The 19,856-nt window shown below is 40.0% G+C and overlaps 1 protein-coding gene across 8 annotated transcripts in view; it reads right to left on the bottom strand.

Annotated features, from left to right (window-relative positions):
• FBXW11 (F-box and WD repeat domain containing 11) overlaps positions 1–19,856 on the bottom strand; it is a 132,982-nt gene that overhangs the window by 2,656 nt on the left and 110,470 nt on the right. For 6 of the 8 annotated variants that reach the window (XM_081234048.1, XM_081234051.1, XM_081234052.1 and 3 more), the window contains 6 exons: positions 16,654–16,772; positions 14,541–14,790; positions 11,597–11,715; positions 9,730–9,840; positions 8,782–8,860; positions 7,527–7,712 (listed from right to left, as the gene is read on the bottom strand). In XM_081234048.1, the coding sequence (XP_081090174.1) occupies positions 7,551–7,712; positions 8,782–8,860; positions 9,730–9,840; positions 11,597–11,715; positions 14,541–14,790; positions 16,654–16,772 (840 nt within the window). In that variant the 3' untranslated portion in view covers positions 7,527–7,550. Of the gene's footprint in view, positions 1–6,709; positions 7,034–7,526; positions 7,713–8,781; positions 8,861–9,729; positions 9,841–11,596; positions 11,716–14,540; positions 14,791–16,653; positions 16,773–19,856 lie in introns of those variants that run through there. The other 2 variants (XM_081234049.1, XM_081234050.1) reach the window with 2 other exon arrangements.

Here is a 19,856-nt window from a genome sequence, read left to right as displayed (position 1 = left end):
AAATAGAAGCTGCAAGTTGTTTTGCGTATACTACATACCAGGTATCAGGTTTATTTAAACCTCTCAAGAACTTTATGAGGTAGAAACTATTATACCTACTTTACAAATAAGAGAACTGAGGCTCAGAAACATTATTTGGTTTAAAGCATTAGCCATTACATCCTGGGATAAACCATAATGGAAAAGAGTATAAAAAGGAATGTATTTATGTGTATATTACTGACTCAGTTTGCTGTACAGCAGAAATTAACACAACACTGTAAATCAACTATGCTTCCAGAAAAAAAGAAAAAAAAAAGCATTAGCCGTTAAGTGACAGAGAGGGGATTCTAAGAGATGACTGACCCTATAACCTAACATCTTTCATGCTGCTAAAAGTTATGCATGTAACAAAATATGCTTAATGTTAGATTTTATATTTAGCATAATCTTAAATTTACGCCATCCAGAGGCCACCAGGACCTCTCTCATGACCAAGAGTCTTCATCTATCACTGTGAAACAAAAATATGTAAAAGCTAGTAAACAGAGTACTCCTTCTAAACAGAATGCCAACAGTCAGAAATTACTTCTTTTTGAAATAAATCATTTATAAAAGGACAACACAATGTAGAGGAGAATGATTTATATTTTTATATTTTTATATTTTTTTGACCATGACCTTGAGTCAGGAACACATTTTAATCACAATCTCTACATTCATCCGTGTATGTAAATACACACACATATCCCTACGCAGAACATTCAGGAAACAACACTAATCATTACTATGGACAATGCAGGCTGACATTTTATATCCTAAATTTCACCCGAAGTCAAAACCCATTAAAATGATTTCACAACCACTAATAAGTTACAACCCTTTCCAAACACTGCACTAAACCATCGGCCTGGAAGATCTAAGTAACCTTTAGGTCTAAAATTCTATGGCGAAAAAGAGAGAGAGAAAAAGAAAGGGGGGTGGGGGTGGTTGTTTGGTTTTGTTTTGCTTTTAAAGCTTGTATATATTTTTTTAAAGGCAATTTTCCTAAAAGGTTAATTTCCACAAAATCCTAATTTCACAAGAATCCTAATAAGCTTCCAAATGAATGCAAGACAGATTCACAATTTCACCTGCCACTGTTTTCCCATGAAGGATATGTAAGAGTATTTGAATCATTTTAAAAATATTAACACCCAGGGCTTCCCTGGTGGCGCAGTGGTTGAGAGTCCACCTGCCGATGCCGGGGACACGGGTTCGTGCCCTGGTCCGGGAAGATCCCACATGCTGCGGAGCGGCTGGGCCTGTGAGCCATGGCCGCTGAGCCTGCGCGTCCCAAGCCTGTGCTCCGCAACAGGAGAGGCCACAACAGTGAGAGGCCCAAGTGCCAAAAAAAAAAAAAAAAAAAATTAACACCCAGAGATAAGAAGTCAGCACTCTCAAATGCTGCTGGTGGGAATGTCAACTGATGTAACTCTTCTGGAGGGTAACACAACTCTTAAGTATCAAACCTCTCTAAACATCATAGCTTTCAACCTAGACACTGCAGACATTTCTAGAATTCTATCCAAAGGTAATAAAAGGTTGGGCAAAGATTAAGCTGAAAGAATCATGGCAATGTGTTTTATAATAGTTAAAAGCTGAGGGGGGGAGAATATAAATATATAACAGGTGCATATCCAAACAATCAAACATGATTTTGCCATTAGGAATGATAATTCAGACAAATAGTGACATTGCTGACAGGCAACAATTTCACAATAAAGAAAAAAAAAAAGCACGGTTATCAACCATAATTTTTAAAAGCCTGAAAGGCTACATACAAAGGAGTTAATAGTGGTGAACCAAGAAGAGGAGTTGTCTACTTTTTACTAATTTCCTAATAGTGCTCTTATATTGTCTCATAATAAAAAAGAGAGCTACTGTATACATAGCTCTTGGGAGTTAGTAATTTTTTTAACAAAATGACTCAGCAAAAAAATCTATTGCTAAATTTCTTGACATAGAAATACTCTTACCTTATATTTTAGGGGTAAATATTTTACTGTAAGGTTAAATCATCATTAGGGTAGTGTTTCTTATTATGCATAAATTTTACAGCATCACATGGTAATAATTTTTTTCATGTTACAATAAATGAAAAGAATTTGGAAAAGAGCAATAAAATCTATAAAGTTGACTGCCAAGGTTGTCAAAAGTAATTCACTTTGAAGAGACAAACACATTTGAGGTTTCATTGCTTGTGCTGCTTAAAAAGCAGATAAGATTTTTCCACTGATTTATAATTGTGGATCATAACAAGGCAGTTGTTCTTAGGTTCCCAAAAAGGGGGCAAGAGGAGAGAAAATCCTTTCCACCACAGCCAATGAGAGAAACGGCACTGGTGATCATTTCATCTCTCAATCAAAGGAATCTAATTTCACGGCATTTTAAAGTAGTATATAAAAGTTGTCCAATTTGTGAAAGTTTACTATGTTCTATAATTCATCTATCAAATTCGCCAGAGGGGGAGAAAACATACTACAGATGTCTTAGATTTTATCATGTGCTTCTTTAACAGTAGAAAGACACAAACACATCAAAACTACAAAAGAAGTATACTTAAGTTGTTGTATGATATACCTACTCCCCTGACCCTATCCATTCCAGAAGCTCAGCCACAATTGTAGTTGTCTGTGTTCTATTTTATCTATTTATCTATGTGGGAAAATAAAAGCAGAAGCATTGGGATATAGTCAAAGCAATGCAGAGAGAATGTATAGCTCAGAAAATAAAAAATTAAGAACAGAATAAACTTAACAAAAGATGTGCAAGACTTCTACACTGAAAACTGCAAAACACTGCTGAAGAGAAACTGAAGACCTAAATAACAAAGAGATGTACTGGGTTTGTGGATTAGAAGACTCAACATTTGTTAAAGATGGAAATTCTCCCCAAGATGACCTTTAGAGTCAATGCAGTCCTGATCATAATCCCATAATCTTCATAGAATTTGACAATTTCATTCAAAAATGAGTATGAAAACCAAAAGGACCTAGAAGAGTCAAAACAATTTTTTTTAAATTGACTTATTACACAGCATGGTATTGGCAAAAGGATAGCCATAGATCACAGAATAGAGGCCAGAAAAAGAACTACAAACAAGTGGTCAATTGAGTTTTTGACAGAGTGCTATAACAACTCGATGGGAAGAGGACAGTCTTTTAACCCAAAAGAGCTGGAACTAGAAGGCTGTATAAAAAACACCATACCCAAAAATTAATCCTAAACAGATCAAAGACCTAAATGTAAAACCTAAGCATATAAAACTCTTACAACGATGCTGGTCCAAACACGGTAGTCACTAGCTACATGTAGCTATTTATTTTTTTATTTTTTATTTTAAAAAATTTTTGGCTGCGTTGGGTCTCCATTGCTGCACGCGGGCTCCCTCCAGCTGCAGTGAGCGGGGGCCCCTCACTATGGTGGCCTCTCCTGCTGCAGAGCACAGGCTCCAGGTGCACAGGGCTCAGTAGCTGTGGTACGCAGGCCCAGCAGCCGCAGCTTGCGGGCTCCAGAGCGCAAGCCCAGCAGCCGTGGTGCACAGGCCCAGCTGCTCCGCAGCACGTGGGATCTTCCCGGACCAGGGCTCGAACCTGCGTCCCCTGCTCTGGCAGGCGGATTCCCAACCACTGCACCACCAGGGAAGCCCGCTACATGTAGCTATTAAAATTTAAGTTTAAATGAAGTATAATTAAATACAATTAAAAATCCAATTCAATTCAATTCAAATATAATTAAAACTTCAGTTCCTAAATCAAACCGGACACATTTCATGAGCTTAATAGCCACATACGGCTCGTGACTATCCAAGTGGACAGTGCAGGGACTTCCCTGGTGGCGCAGTGGTTAAGAATATACCTGGCAATGCAGGGGACACAGGTTTGATCCCTGGTCCAGGAAGATCCCACATGCCGCAGAGTAACTAAGCCCGTGTGCTACAACTACTGAAGCCCACGTGCCTAGAACCTGTTCTCCGCAACAAGAGAAGCCACCACAGTGAGAAGCCCGCACACCACAGTGAAGAGCAACCCTGGCTCACCACAACTAGAGAAAGCTCACGCACAGCAACGAAGACCCAACACAGCCAAAAATAAATTAATTAAATAAATTTTAAAAAATAGGAACCACAAAGTGGACAGTGCAGCTGTAGAAAATGTAAACTAATCTGGTGAAAGGAAGCAGGTCAGTGTTTGCTAAGGCTGTGATGGGATCAGGCTCTGACTACAAAGAGGACACAAGGGAACTTCTGGGGGGTGATAAAAATGTTCTTACCTGGAGTGTGGAGGAAGCTGCAGGGGTGTATACATTCGTAAAAACTTGTCACAAAACAGTATACTTTAAATGGGTACAATCTGTTTTACAAAAATCATACCTCAATAAAATTGATTCAAAAACAGCAATGGGGCTTAGCGAAGGTGAAGGGGGCAGGGCGGAGGGAGATGTGTACATCTAGATACCTGTCTACATGTAAGGAATATATCTAGTACTTGACTATGCCACTTTAGACAACTTATTCCAATTTCTTACTGAGCTATTATCTTTATGTTTGTGGAAGGCGTATGAATACCCTGCAGTTTCACACATATTTATTTATGGGCAAATTCTTGTTGGCCCAGGAGAAAGAGCACAAAGATGTCATGTTGGCCCCCGGGTATCACTTGACCAACAAATGTCAACAAGCACTCATAATACACTGTGTGCTCTATTAGATACTGGGGCTCCAAAATAAAAGGAGCTCCACGCCTTGTAAGAGAGACAGGCATGCAGGGCCTCCCTGGTGGCGCAGTGGTTGAGAGTCCGCCTGCCGATGCAGGGGATATGGGTTCGTGCCCCGGTCTGGGAGGATCCCATATGCCGCGGAGCGGCTGGGCCCGTGAGCCATGGCCGCTGGGCCTGCGCATCCGGAGCCTGTGCTCCGCAACGGGAGAGGCCACAACAGTGAGAGGCCCACATACCGCAAAAAGAAAAAAAAAAAAGAGAGACAGGCATGCAAATCATTTCAATACCAAATAATAAATTAAGTCAGATGAAGTAAAGGAGTGGGGGTGTGGTGGTATCTACAAAACCCTAACAACACAAGCAAGGGGATGAAGGTGGCAGAGGTCTGTACTACTGAAGTGTAATTAGGGAAATTAAACAGAATTCAGTCTGGTTGGAGCCCTGGATTTTGGGGAGGGAAGAATGCAAGGCTGGGGTGGGGGAGGGTAGAGAGGACAGAAGGTAAGAGCTAGATATTGAAATTTCTGTTAGCTAATCTTAGCTAAGCCTTGTTCCTGAAAACAAAAGGAAGCTAGTGAAGAGGAGAGGCAGGGCTAAGATGACCATAGTTGGTAGCAGGATGAAGGGTGGGCTGAAGAGGGAGAAGAAGAAACCAGGAAGGAGGAAATCAGTTTTCATTTGGGTCCCTTCCTCCTTCCTTATGTATTTCTTTGGTTTGGGGCGAAGGGAGGTTGAGGCGGGGAAGAGCAATCACTCAAGAAATCCTTGCCGGGCTTCCCTGGTGGCGCAGTGGTTACGAATCCACCTGCCAATGCAGGGGACGCGGGTTTGAGCCCTGGTCCGGGAGGATCCCACGGGCCACGGAGCAACTAACCCCGTGCGCCACAACTGCTGAGCCTGCGCTCTAGAGCCCGTAAGCCACAACTACTGAAGCCCACGCGCCTAGAGCCTGTGCTCCGCAACAAGAGAAGCCACCGCAATGAGAAGCCCGCGCACCGCAACGAAGATCAAATGCAGCGCCACCCTACACCCCATAAAAGAGATCCTTGCCTTCTTCCTCTGTAATTTCCTATAATTCAATAAACGTAAAAATCCTGCCATGTGAATTTCTCAACTGACTTGTGAAGAATCTATCCAGAGAGAAAGCAGCAAGGGAGATGGCCACTGTCGCAAGAGCCAGTATGAACACACTTGAGATCAGGAACGGCAACTATTTATGTGGCTTACAGGTCACTACTGTGGCTCAGCTCCTATAGCCAGGGAGGCACAGCCAAGCCATCGAGGCACTTAGTCTTTCTGGGTCCACGTGGGGTCCCATCATCCTTCCAAAGGCAGTACACCAGTCACTACGGATCAAACTGAGTTGGCATGAAGAAACAATGCATTTGCCATTCCTGATACAGATCCTTGGTTTATCACTAATAGATGGAACAGGGGCAAGACCAGAGGTCCACATGCTTCTTCTTAAAGGGCCAGACTGTACATATTTTAGGCCACACAGTCTCTTTTGCAACTACTCAGCTCTGCCACTGAAGCACGAAAACAGCCACAGACAATACATAAACAGATGAGCTGTGGCTGTGTTCCAATAAAACTATTTATGGGCACTGGAATTTGAATTTTATATAATTGTCACATGTTCTAAAATAATATTCTTCTTTTAATTGTTTCAAAGTATTTAAAAGTGTAAAAAATTATTCTTAGATTGCTATGGTAAGGTTAAAAAAAATTAGGCAGTGGGTCAAATTTGGCCTCCAGCTGTAGTCTGCCGACCCTGAATAAGATAAACTTCCTGGGGCAGAAATAAGGAGTATCTGAAAAGATGTCAACTTAGTGATCTAGAAACCAGGGATTCCCTATCTTTTCACCCAAAAAATTTCACGATTCTACACACGGACTTTCTTTACATTTTTAATATTCAATGAACAGGAAAATATACAATGACAAAAAGCTACTAAGCATTAAGTAATGTTTTTACATAAATATGAATTTTATTAACACAGTCTTTACATACATATATACATGATAGTACAAATATGCACAAACATTATTTATTCAATCGACAAAGTTTAACGTGCACAGAATTCACAGGCCCCTCGCAAAATTCTCAGGAGTTGGGAATACTGCTCCAGATGAACACGGTCATCAGTTCCAAGGACACTGCCAAGTAAGGCTTCTCATCCTCTAGCTGGACACCCTTAGTATTCAAAACATGCCATCATCAATGTTATTATGGCCCTAAGTCTTCCTGTAACCGGAGCAAAGGACTTGGCTTCCAGGGTACCTGTTGTGTCTAATGGATGAATAACGAGTTTTAGGGGCTCTCTCAACAAACACCCTTCTTTGATTCCTACCCTAGGGAATGGTGGTGGTGGGTGGATTGTAATGGGGGGGCGGGGAGGGGAGGTAGTTTTAAGTGTTTGCCTGATGGTGATTTTTCTTAAGGATAAAAGATAGAACTGAAAGACAGGAAAGAAAGAGAAAAAGGAGATCCTTGCACCGCAAAACAGAATCTGGAGGACTTTACTGGTACTAAATTGGTATGACCTGGGAAAAGTGTTAAAAAACAGGAACCATGGTGTCTACCAATATGAAAACCCACAATAAGCAGGATTCCGATTTATATCTTATTCTGATGTGACCATAAAGATGTAGCCTTATGCTAGAACTGTGCAAAGTTGATGCATCTAATGTTCCTATTACTGAGAAAGGAACCCAAATCATAAAATTTCCCCAAAGGGAAGGTGAATTCAATCAGCAAAATTAAAAGTGGGGGAAGTACTCACCTGAAACAGGTAAAGTGCAGACTGTTATCTGGAGATGTAAGTGTATGTTCTGGAGGGAGAACGGGTCTCATTCTGGGCACTGGGAGGCACATTTAAGAAATCCCAAATCAAAATTGTGTCATCATGGGAGCTGCTGATGATCTGAAATTCATCGAACTGTAGCCGAAACACACGTCCAGAATGTTCCTGTGAAACATAATAGCTTGATGCCTAAAACGAAATCTTTACAATCCCTCCTATCTCACTACCAGGGAGTTGGCACAGGCTGAAAATACAGCTCCTTATCCAGGCTTCCTAAATAAGTTTCCAGAGCTTTATTGAGCTTTGTCCTTCACCCTAGGAATACAGATTCTGCCTTCCCTTCTAGGCTTTTTCTTTAATTTAACTTTGTATCCTAGATCCTGGCCCATTAATATGTCAAAGAAGAAAAACTACGTGATCATCTTACAAAGGGTCTTAGGAAGGTAAGCAACAATATTTAATATCCATTCTTGATACATTGTAAAAACTAGGACCAGAAGAATAGTGTTTTTAACACCACCAAGCATATCTATCTCAAACCACAGCTAACATCAAAATTAATGGTGAAATACCAGAAGTCTTCCTATTAAAATCAAGAAGAAAACAAGAATGGCCCTGACTCAAGTTCTGCATGTTCTAGTCAATGAAAGGAGAAAAAATAGAAATAGAAGGTAAAACTACTGAAAATAAGAAAACTCTATCAATATTTTCAAACAACTGTCTCCTCAAAAATACAACAAAAGTAAACAGACTGTTAGAAATGATGAGCTTGGTGAAGTTGCTAAAACAAGATTAATATATAAAAATAAAGTATTCCTATACACCAAACAATAATCCGTAGAATACAGATTGAGGGGAAAGTCCACCATAATAGTACAAAAATGTACTGAGTTATAAAACACAACACAACCACAGATACCCATATTAGGAAATCTCCCAAACTTGCAGACAGGAAATACTTTATGTTCTAGGAGGAAACCAGTCCACCTACAAATGAGGAAGCCTGCTTTCATATTTTAAGTTGTGTTAATACTCCTTATAAAAGAGCTCACAGAAATATGAATGTCAAATATGCTCTGATTTTGACTAATAAACAAAATTAACAGAACAGCGCATTTCTCAGAAGGCACGCTGTGAGGTACAGAAGCTTTCCAGTGATAGGCTCAGGGAGGTCTATCTGCAGGTGGCCAACCGCCAGCACAGGGAAGCACTTCCCTTTCAACAGATCACATACCACCAATGTGCGCAGACACAACGTGCTTGCTGGGGCTCGGGGGTCGAGAGCAGCCTGCAAGTCCCAAACTTTGATTTTCCTAGAAAGGAAAATGAAATCACAATTAGTGGAAAAGTCAACATTTTATATATTGTCAAGCATTTCCTCGACAGAAAGGAGTGCATTTGACCTGCCTATTTTAAAAGCTAATGGGGAACCTGCTGATGTTTTGACAAGGTATTTAAACCAATTACACTTGATTTGGAAAAAATAAGGATGTACACATTCTCAGAATTGCTGAAATTGTGAAGAAATATTATTTGAAGGGAGACAAGAAAACAACTTCACAGTATCTAAATTCAATTCCTGACTTGATAATCTATGTCACCAAATTCATTAATCAGGGGGCTCTCTAGGGCTGAGTAGGTGCCGCTGACAGAAGCTAGGGCTCTCTGTGAAATTCCAAGGATACCTTTCTCCAAACTAAGCAAATGCTGAAAGTTAATAATAGGAGTATGAACAGACCAACTAACCCGTCTGTGAAGTATATATAAGGTCATCTTGAAAGGTTTATGGGTGCCATTTGCTCATTTTAAAAGTCATGAGGCTTTTTAAAGAGGATGTGTTCAATTCACCAAAAGGGGAAAAGAAATTTATCATTGAACTCACAAAAAAAAAAAAAAAAAGCCTGGTTCAATTTAGTGCTGGGACAAGGAACTGAATTCCTGCAAAGCCTAAGCTACTCCCTGAGTTTACAATAATGGTTAAAAGCATAAGCTTATTATTAATTCATCCTTCTGGGTCTGAGTGTCCCCACTTGTTCAAGTGGTATAATAATACCTGCCATCCACCATTACATAAGAAATACCTAGCATGGGACCTAGCATATACACAGCTGCTTAATATGCAGTACTTATTTTTCCTCTTCATATAGCTATGGCTGTGCATTTGAAAATTTGAAACACGTACCCATCATAGGCCCCACTGACAATCCTCTTGTTATCAAACCGGATGCATCGGACCAATTCTTCATGTCCCTCTAGGACTCTTAAACAGGCGCCACATTCAATATCCCACAGCCTTGAATGAAAAACAGATTTCTGTGAATCAAGTTCCTACGCATGATTCAAACTATCCATACGTGATCTTCTCTACCCTGGGAATCTTTATTTCTATCTCACTCCCAGTCCACATTATACACATGCGAAGATCTGTGTGTACCTTTGTACCATTCATGTGTTTTTTAAGAACTTGGGAGAAAGGCTTACTTTTCATTTTATTTCCTTTTACATAGTTTGAAACTTTTAAAAATCGCATGCATGTTGTTATTATTTAAATAATACCAACAAAGAAATTTCAATTACATTTAGTTTGTAGGCATGCTCTTGATGTCTGAGTTGATGAAAACAAGTAGCCAAATGGTCTAGGAAGAATTTTTGGGGGGAGACAGGGATTGCAGGCCGTAAAGAAGAAAAAGGATGTAGGTGTGGGGAAGATAATAAATACAACCCAGGGGGGTAGGCTTCCACCACCAAGGTTAGAACCGGTGGACCAGCACAATGGTCTCCCCCTCCTGATGAGGCTTAGGGATTCCCCTTCCTAGATACAGACTGCATCCTAGGGCTGTCTAGGTTTACAAGGTCAGAGTGGGAGCCTCTCATTAGGCATATACAGTGTCTTAGAAATACAAACCCAGTGACTACCATCCAGCCTTTTTCTCTGTATATGATTTATGTAACAATTCTGGAAATAGAGATTTTTTTTATTATCACTGATTTAACTACATTTGCAAAAAGAAACCACAGCAAACTAACATGTACAAAACAAAGTTAGCAAATTAATTCTATAATGACATTTTCTTAGCCTCCCCACTAGTACCTATCATACATCCAATGAATATTCTACCCTCAGCAAATGTTCTCATCAGTGTCAGTGATGATAGCTTCTCTAATCTACTGTGAAGAGAGCACTGCCACTATAACTCCAAAGTGGTTCTCTTCCATAAACTATTCAGCAGTACACATTATTATTTTGTAGAAGCTCAGAGATTCCAATGAGGAAGTTAAGAATTGTTCATTGCTGAAATATTAAGTAATACCAAGCATAAAAAATGCAACAGAACCAAGATTCAAGTTCTCAACTGACTTTTATGATACCTTAAAACTTAAAATGATAAAGAAAACGTTTGGCAGTTAAAGCTACATTGTGTTTGCTTTCTTTCTTTCTTTTTCTAAAAAAATAATCTTGAACCCAATCCTTATTTTGCCCAAACAGGCAATTTGATTATAAAAAAGCTACTAGAATATGTTGGGACAGTTGGAAAAAAGACTTGGGGTAATTAAATAGATATTTAAGGGAAGTTCTTAATAAGACAAAAAGTGTTTAAAGATATTCATATTTATTAGAAAGCAAGGACAATGAGTGTTGGGAAGAAAAAAGGGAGATAAGATAAATGACCAAACAGGAATCGATGACAATGTTGGGAGAGAGAAATAAAGTACACTACCCTCTGTTAGGGAGAGAGGCAGGAGCTCACTGGTAAGGGAAAGGAGAGCATAAGGCTGGAGCATCCTCTGTTCTGAGGCGCTAGGGTATTAAGTGATCTTGGGTGGAGTTGAGGTTATAAAACCTTGTGTACTGGGGGAATCTTGAAAGAATACCCAGGGCATACACAATTTACCCACTTTAGTATGCGGAACCAGAGAGATAAATAAAAGTTACCTAAAGTTTTCTTATCTGAAGCAGCCCCCAAAACTGAGTCTTTTGAGCATCAGGACTGGAGTCAACACTATGGCAAAAATGAGCCCACTCTGTCAGCACACCAACTTCTACCCACCTTATGGTATTATCCGATGATCCACTAACAACCAGCCGATCCCTGTACTGGAGACAGGCAATGCCTCGCTTGTGCCCATTCAGAGTACGAACAAATTCACAGGTGCTCGTGCTCCAGACCTGTACAACAAATTAGCAATACATTTAAGAATAAAGGCAGAAAAGCCCTTGCACAATATACCTTTAAAAAACAAAATCAGAACTTCTAAGAATGACCACAATACTTGATTATGAAATACGCTGGGGAGGTTGGGGAACAGATTGGACGGCATAACATTTCCTTAGCTGCTGAGTGATAAAACTGGAATGAAATACAGAGGGAAATTGTGAAGTCTCCAAACCTTGAGATCTTCACAAAGAGAACATCCCCTGGATGGTTCAGACATTCATTTGCCTAGAGGGAAGGGTCTGAGCCAGATTTTATGTTTTTAGGCCAGGTGACACGTCAAACCCAATGTAACTGACGTGAAAGGGCTTCGCCTTTTGCATCCTCTTCTTTTCCAGCAGTTTCTCGAATAGCTCCATTTGTTTGACACATCACTCCTAATATTATGTATGTGGAATAAATAACCCCTCTTTTGTGAAGCTGTCTGCAAGACTTAGATGTCCATAGACACACTTAATACCAGACAAATAAGGAGACACAAAGCAACCAATGTTCCCTGAATTATTTTATTAGCTGCATTTGTAGTTGAACTGGACAACCAGATATCCAGAGGCAAAGGGACGAAGTTGGATCCCTGTGTCACACTGTATACAAAAATTTAATTCAACATGGATCAATGATCTAAATGTAGGAGCTGAAACTGTAACTCTCAGAAGAAAACATAAGAGTAAATCTTTGTGACCTTGTATTAGGCAACTGTGTCTCAGATATGATAATAAAAGCATAAGTAACAAAAAAAATTGATGAACTGGACTTCAACAAAGTTAAAACTATTTGTCTTTCAAAGGACACCATCAAGAAAGAGAAAAGACAACCCACAGGAAGAAAATATTTGCAAATCATTTATCTGATAAGGGACTTGTAACCAGAACATGTAAAGAACTTTTGCAACTAAATAATAAAGAGACAAATAATCTAAGTTTTGAAAAGAGCAAAAGATTTAAGTAGATGTCTCTTCAAAGAAGTTATAAAAATGGCCAATAAGCACATGAACAGATGCTCAACATCATTGGTCATTAGGGAAATCGAAAGCAAAACTGCAGATACCACTAAATACCTACCAGGATAGCTATAATAAAAAAGACAGACAGACAGACACACACACACACACACACACACACTAACAAGGGTTGGCAAGGATATGGAGAAATATCTGGGCTGATATTATGCAACATCTGTTTTGTACAAAGGCCCAAACCCTCTTGACTTCCAGGCACTGGTCATGTACAAATTGGTGGGACTGAGTGGTGAGTGAGGTGCCAAAAATCCTAGTTTTTCAGCTTCCAGACTCTATCCAATCTAAAAGTCTGATGCTATCTAGTCTGTGATCTGTGGGGCTAGATACTAGCATGCTGGCCAGTACAGGTCATAAAAGGAAGGTTTCTGAGCCCATACATTGCTGGTGAGATTGTTAAATGGTGAAGCCATTTTGGAAAACAGTTTGGCAGTTCCTCAACACCATACAACACTGTGAATATACGAAGCCACTGAATGGTATGCTTTAAAATGATGAATCTTATGGTATGTGAATTATATCTCAATAAGGCTGTTACAAAAATAAAAGGAAAGATAAAATTTTAATAAGTTAACATGTACATTGGAACAACTCAACACAGAGTTCCGTCCCAAGAGAATTAAAAGTATATGTACACGCAAAAATTTGTACACAAATATTTATAGCAGCGTTATATATAACAGATAGAATATGCAAACAATCAAAATGTCCATGAACTGACGAACGGATAAACAAAATGTGGTGCATCCACACACAGAATTTTTCTAGTCATCAGAAGGAATGAAGTACTGATTCATGCTACAAAGTACATGGATGACCCTTGAAAACACTACACTAAGTGAAAGAAGCCAGACACAAAAGGCCACATATATATGATAACATTTATCTGAAAAGTCTCAAATAGGCAAATCCATAGAAAGTAGATTAGTGATTGCCAGGGACTGGGGGGAGAGAATAGGGGTTGACTGCTAATAGGTATGAGGTTTTTTCAGAGGGTGATGAAGATGTTCTGAAACTAGTGATGACCATACAACACTGTGAATATACGAAGCCACTGAATGGTATGCTTTAAAATGATGAATCTTATGGTATGTGAATTATATCTCAATAAGGCTGTTACAAAAATAAAAGGAAAGATAAAATTTTAATAAGTTAACATGTACATTGGAACAAGCACTGCATTTACCATACCCGATGGATCACCCTAGACTACAAGTGCTTGTCACACGTCTGCCTCACACCACACGTTGAGCTCCTTGGAGGCAGGGACATGTCCTGTTCATCATCATATCTCTAGCATCCAGCCCAGGGTCTATGGCATGGCAGGCTCTCAAGATTAGGTGAATAAACCAAATCTCAACTCTGCCACTAACTAGCTAATGTGGTTTCCAGCACAGTCCTCTGTGCCACACCTGTAAAATGTGGCTCAGCAGAGCGCTGGGAGGGTGGAGTGAGGCAGTAACGGGAAACTTCTGGCACATGGTAGATGTCCCATAGGTCAGGTCTCTTCCCTTTAAAAAGGTTATCAACAATGTCCTTTCATGAAATAGAGGACTGCTCTCGGTCTGGACCCCATGACCCTTTTCTACGACCTTGCCTATGACTTGAGAAGCATAAAGAATGAGCATGCCTTGAGGTCTCATAAGCACAAGTAGAGGAGAATAAAGATCTTGCCAGATGCGAGGTTGGTATAAGCCACCTCTGCTTTCTCTATGTTCTAAAAGGGATGGGAACAAGCAGAGTTATGACTGCAGACACACTTACTTTGATGGTCCTGTCCCCAGAGGCAGACACTATGTACTTATCGTCAAAGTCTACTACATTGACAGCAGCACGGTGGCCAACCAGGACACGGCGTAAAGTGATATCAGTGGCAGAAGCCATGTCCCACACTGCGATGGAGCGGTCCTTGGAACAGGTCACCATCAGTCCATTGCTGAAGCGTAAGTGCAGTACAGCCTCGTTGTGGTGGATCAACGTGTTCAGAACTTCGCCCGTGTTCACATCCCAGACTCTAGAGAACAGAAAAGCATGATGCTTAATTATCGAGACAACCAGGAAAAGATTCCTGTGTCTGTGCTCTGGGCCCATTTTTAGTAGTAGGCTGGGGAGGTGTGGACTTCACGTGTATCTGGTGACTGGGACCTGACACCATGCTTAAAAGGAGCCCCCAGAAGCAATTTCTCTATTTGTGAAGAAATGGTAAGATGGTTTCAAAAAAGAAGGCCAGGGCTTCCCTGGTGGCGTAGTGGTTCACAGTCTGCCTGCCGATGCAGGGGACATGGGTTCGTGCCCCGGTCTGGGAAGATCCCACATGCCGCGGAGCGGCTGGGCCCGTGAGCCATGGCCGCTGAGCCTGTGCTCTGCAACGGGAGAGGCCACAACAGGGAGAGGCCCGCATACCGCAAAAAAAAAAAAAAAAAAAAGAAGGCCAATTCTGACTCCTGCCCAGGTATTCAGGGATGGTGTGTGCAGGCTTGTGCTGATGGCAAAAAATGATGCAAGGAAGTGGGCTTTGCAGTGAGTTTGAGATGACAGAGAGAAGATGGCTTGGTGGCTGGGTTCCAAGCTTAAGGTTGTTTTTGACCTCTGACAAGCTTTCGAGTCTATTATTTATCCACTGCAAACTGGAGACTGTAAGTCACGGTGTCTCATCAGTCACCACACCCATCTATCTACCCAACCCCTTTATGGACAAAGCGCATGTCTCCAATTGCTTCACCCTTGAGATACAGGCTTCTTAGGGGCAGCCCTTTCACGTCATAGCTTTTCTGTAACCCCAATCTCCTAAGAGGACAAGTTCGTGCAGAGCAAACGAAGAGAGACTCAGGCTTCTAAGACTGAGACATGACCTATGGTGGAAGCAGCAGCCTGGAAGCACTGAGTCAGGGAAAGGATACTAGGCATGCCGGTGACTATTTCAATCTCTTAGGTGTGCCTGTAAAGCAATCCTCTTCAAATCGACTCACCCTAGAAGAGGCATCTCCTTCCCTCCCCATGACATGCCTTCCTCAGGCTACCAGCAGTCCAGCTAAGGCTTTACTGTATTATCTCTAGGCTCTGGTGAATGCATCACTACAGCAAAATCCAAAGCCATCTGGTATGGAAAAACATCCTTGTCCCAGTGGTTTAGAAGTAGATCCCAATAATGTTTCCTTTCTACTCTCAATTCCCAACCAGCAGTCACTGCTTCCCTTCTACTGTAGAACACTGCCACTTCCATCTTCATCATTCTGCCCCTGGGGTGGCATCTGAAAACTAGTGTCTCCATTACTGGAAAAGCTACATGATATCAAGATAGTCTTGAGTGCTATAAATTCAAGGCTCAAAATTAACTAACTATGTGACTGAGTAAATTATTCGCCTCTCTGGCATCCATTTCCCAATACTACATCTATAAAAAAGAAGATACTACTTACCTTAGAAAGGCTGATGTGAGAATTCAATAGAATAACATTATACAAAATATCGGGCACATTATTTGTGTCCCTCAAAAAGTGCTGCAAATCTCTGCTTCTGATTCTTTTGGTACTTGTAGCTTACTGTCCACCACACTCCTAGAACACCTGCTTCCTTCCTCTCTCCTCTAGAGCGTGGTCTCCCAGGAGAAAGCTACCCTGATACTGTTAGGTACTGTGCTTTTACAGGAAGGCATGTTGCCATCTCTAGAATGTATGGTAATGGGAATAGGACCTACTTAACAAAAGTTAGCTTTCCTGCCTACTTTGCTCAAATGTACCTACACCAAAAATGGTTTTGAAATATAGCATACAAAAACATATACAGAGCATGTGTGTACTTTATCGCAGAAGAGGAGGTGAATCTGTCTCCTTGTGGAAGGTATAGAAGTTCAGGCCAGTGAAATCAAATCACTCACCTCACTGTAGAGTCAGAAGAGCCAGTCACAATGACACGTTCATCATACTGGAGACAAAGGACAGAGCCAGTGTGTCCCGTTAACACTTTCAAACATTCCAAGCTGGTTTTATCCCAAATCTATTGAGACAAAATCAAACACAAACAGAAATTTAGTATATCACATTCTGATAAATGTTTTTATCATAACTTATTTTCTGAATCATAAAACAAAACAAAGCTGTGTTACAGTAAATAAGAGCAGTAAACATCAAACAGGTGGTAAATGACAAGAGGGGAAGAAGAGGCAATACTGAATAACTTCCAGAATAGATATACTACTTTGTTTACTTTGCCCCCATAACTACTGTGCCCATTATACTTAACAGCTTTATAAAGAGAATTTTAAAATAAACTCTGTGAAAAGAGTTGGCTCACCCTCTGGAAAACAATGTGACAGTATCTATTAAGAGCCTTTAAAAATGCATACCCCTTAACCCACTACATTTGTTTACGAAAGTTTAAAAATGAAAAATGTTCAGCATCTCAGAATAACTTCAAAGTAAATTATGAAGAGTTTTTAATGAGAAAACACACTGCTTTACTATAGTTACTTTTTAAAAAAAATCAGAATAAAAGTCATCTCTATAGTGACATAAACGTTATGTATATTTAAAAAAAAGATTAAAAGGAAGTAAAATGTTGATAGTTGGCTTTGTACTCTGAATGCCGTTTTCCTCCTCTCTTTTGATCTTTCCAGTGTTTTCCAAGTTTTCAATAATGTCCCCAAATAATGGGGGGATGGAAAGTGATTTTTTTTCAAAGATTGTTTTGTTAAAAATAGAGTCTATGGAACTATTTCTTCCCTTGTAAAAGCACTATCATAATTTGCAGTGTCCCTAAAGTTTACTACAAATGGCCAAGATATTACACAGACAGTTAAGTGTCCTTCTATAATAGTAAGGCTTGCTTCTAATTTCTGACCTAGCAGAACCACAGCTATTTTGAAAGTGTGAGCTGATCAAGGACTGAAGCAGAATGAAGTACAGAAGGTTTCCAACCATTGGTCTAGATGAGCTCTCTAAAGCGTATTTCTGCTCCATTGTTCCGTGTCTTATAAATCAAGTGTAGGCCTAATTTAGGCATGGGTGTGCCTCTATTAAGAGAATTCTTTAGAAACATCCAGTGTAAGTGAAATGCAAGCCCATGGCCAGCCCATGCTTTGACAAGGTCATTATAAACCATTCTTACCTAATCCTTAAAGGAGAACTGCCAAAATTAAATAATAACACTTTCAAGAGCATATTTGTGGCCACAGGTTAGGACTATCAATAAGTATTACATAAAAATAGAGTTCTGTGGTCAAATATGTTTTCAAAGTTGGAAAACTCTGGGTGTCTCTACTGTATGTCTTCTCAGAGCCTTTATATGTTACTGTAACCTGTAAATTTCTAAGAAAGGGATACAGCATGCAGTGTTTCCTAAATTTCTTTGAAGGGAATTACTCTTCAAAGCAATATCCTTTGGATTCACATCCACAGAATACCTTTTGGGAAACACTATAATACATATAGGAAACCAACAAAACAGTTTCTTTATATTCTACAATTCAGTGATTTTTTTGCCCTAGTTATTGGAATTATTGAAATGCCACTATTTTATAAAACATAAAGCACACAAGCAAACATACCTTTTAACTCACCCAAAGTGAAACAATATAGAAAACAAGGCCAAGGGGAGAAAGCCCACTACAACCTATCTTCCCAGTTGATTGTAACTAAAAACTCTAGACAAAATACAAAAACAGCTAGCTGAGGACTCTGAACACTGTGAGGGGAAGGGCACCAGGAGAAAGCAGTAAGTATTCTATTGAATACATTGTAGCAAGGGGTAAGAGTTTGGAGACAGGATCCACATGGGGTAAGTTTACCATTCTTTCTGTTTTCTGTTTTCTCATTTCCTTCTTTTGTGGTCTTGACCCAAAGGCAGGTCCAGATCAAGGAACTGCACAGTGAAACAGCAGCACAGGCGGCTACAATCTGAGAAACTAGTCTTTCTGGACAGAAAGGCTGAAAAAGGAATCCTTGGGGACCAAAGAATGCACGAAAAACCCTATTTTCTTTTTCTCTTTTCTCAAACGGCTTTGATCCAAAGGACAAGCCCAGTCATGGAGATGTACTGCAGAGCAGTGGAACAGGTAACTAAAATTCTAAGAGAAACCCCATTTTTCTGGTCAAAGGAAAATGAAGAAAGGGTCCTTGTGGGCTGTAGAAACTTAGGGAAATCCAAAACAGGAAAGAGCTGGAAAAAAGAAAAAGGCTTCCCTAATTGTATATGAGAACCCACACAACTCATGACTTGGGTTTGCCCTTAAGCAGTGCATGCACAGGACAGACTAAACCAGCACAGCAAAGGCCATAAAAAGCGCCCTGATATTTAAACTACTACTGAAGTCTCAGACTAAACTCTGAGTAGTGCAAGCCCAAGATAGACCCAAAGTAGCATGGCAAAAAGCAGAAAAGAGATTAGAACCAACCCCCCTAACTAGGTTGACCACCTGCTTAAAAAAATACTCACTCACACATGTTCTCCAGAGGATTATAACAGGATCCATAGACTTTACAATACAATACCCATAATGTACAAGATACAATCCAAAATTACTTGACATTCAAAAGCCAAGAAAAGTGACCAATTCTCAGGGGAACAGACAATCAACACATGACAAGCTAGAGATTACCCAAACGTTGTCATGGTCAAAGACTTCAAAGCAGTTGTTGTAACTATACTCCATGCAGTAAAGATAAACACACTTGATATGAATGAAAAGAGAGAAGTTCTCAGTAGAGAAATAGAAACTATAAAATATAATATCTGAAATCTTAAAATTCACTCAGTGGGGGAAAATAGCAGAATACAGATGAAAAATTCAGTCAATTTGAAGACAGGCTAAGAGAGATTATCCAGAAAAGAGAGGGAAAAAAGAATGGAAAAAAGTAAGACAATATCAAAAGATCTAATATTTGTGTAATTAGAGTCTCAGAAGGAGAGGAGAAAGAAATTGGTGCAGAAACAAAATTGAATAAATAATGGCCCAAACTTCTGAAATTTGGTGAAAGACATAAATTTACAGATTCAAAAAGCTCAGTGAAAGAACTCTTAGATATGACATCAAAAGTATGAGGCATAAAAGAAAACACTGGTAAACTAGACTAGACAAATTAA

Source organism: Mesoplodon bidens, assembly GCF_964165515.1.
Source record: "Mesoplodon bidens genome assembly, chromosome: 4".
Classification (NCBI taxonomy): Eukaryota; Metazoa; Chordata; class Mammalia; order Artiodactyla; family Ziphiidae; genus Mesoplodon; species Mesoplodon bidens.
The sequence above is the reverse complement of the archived record's forward strand: the minus strand, read 5'-3'. Positions and strand labels throughout refer to the sequence as shown.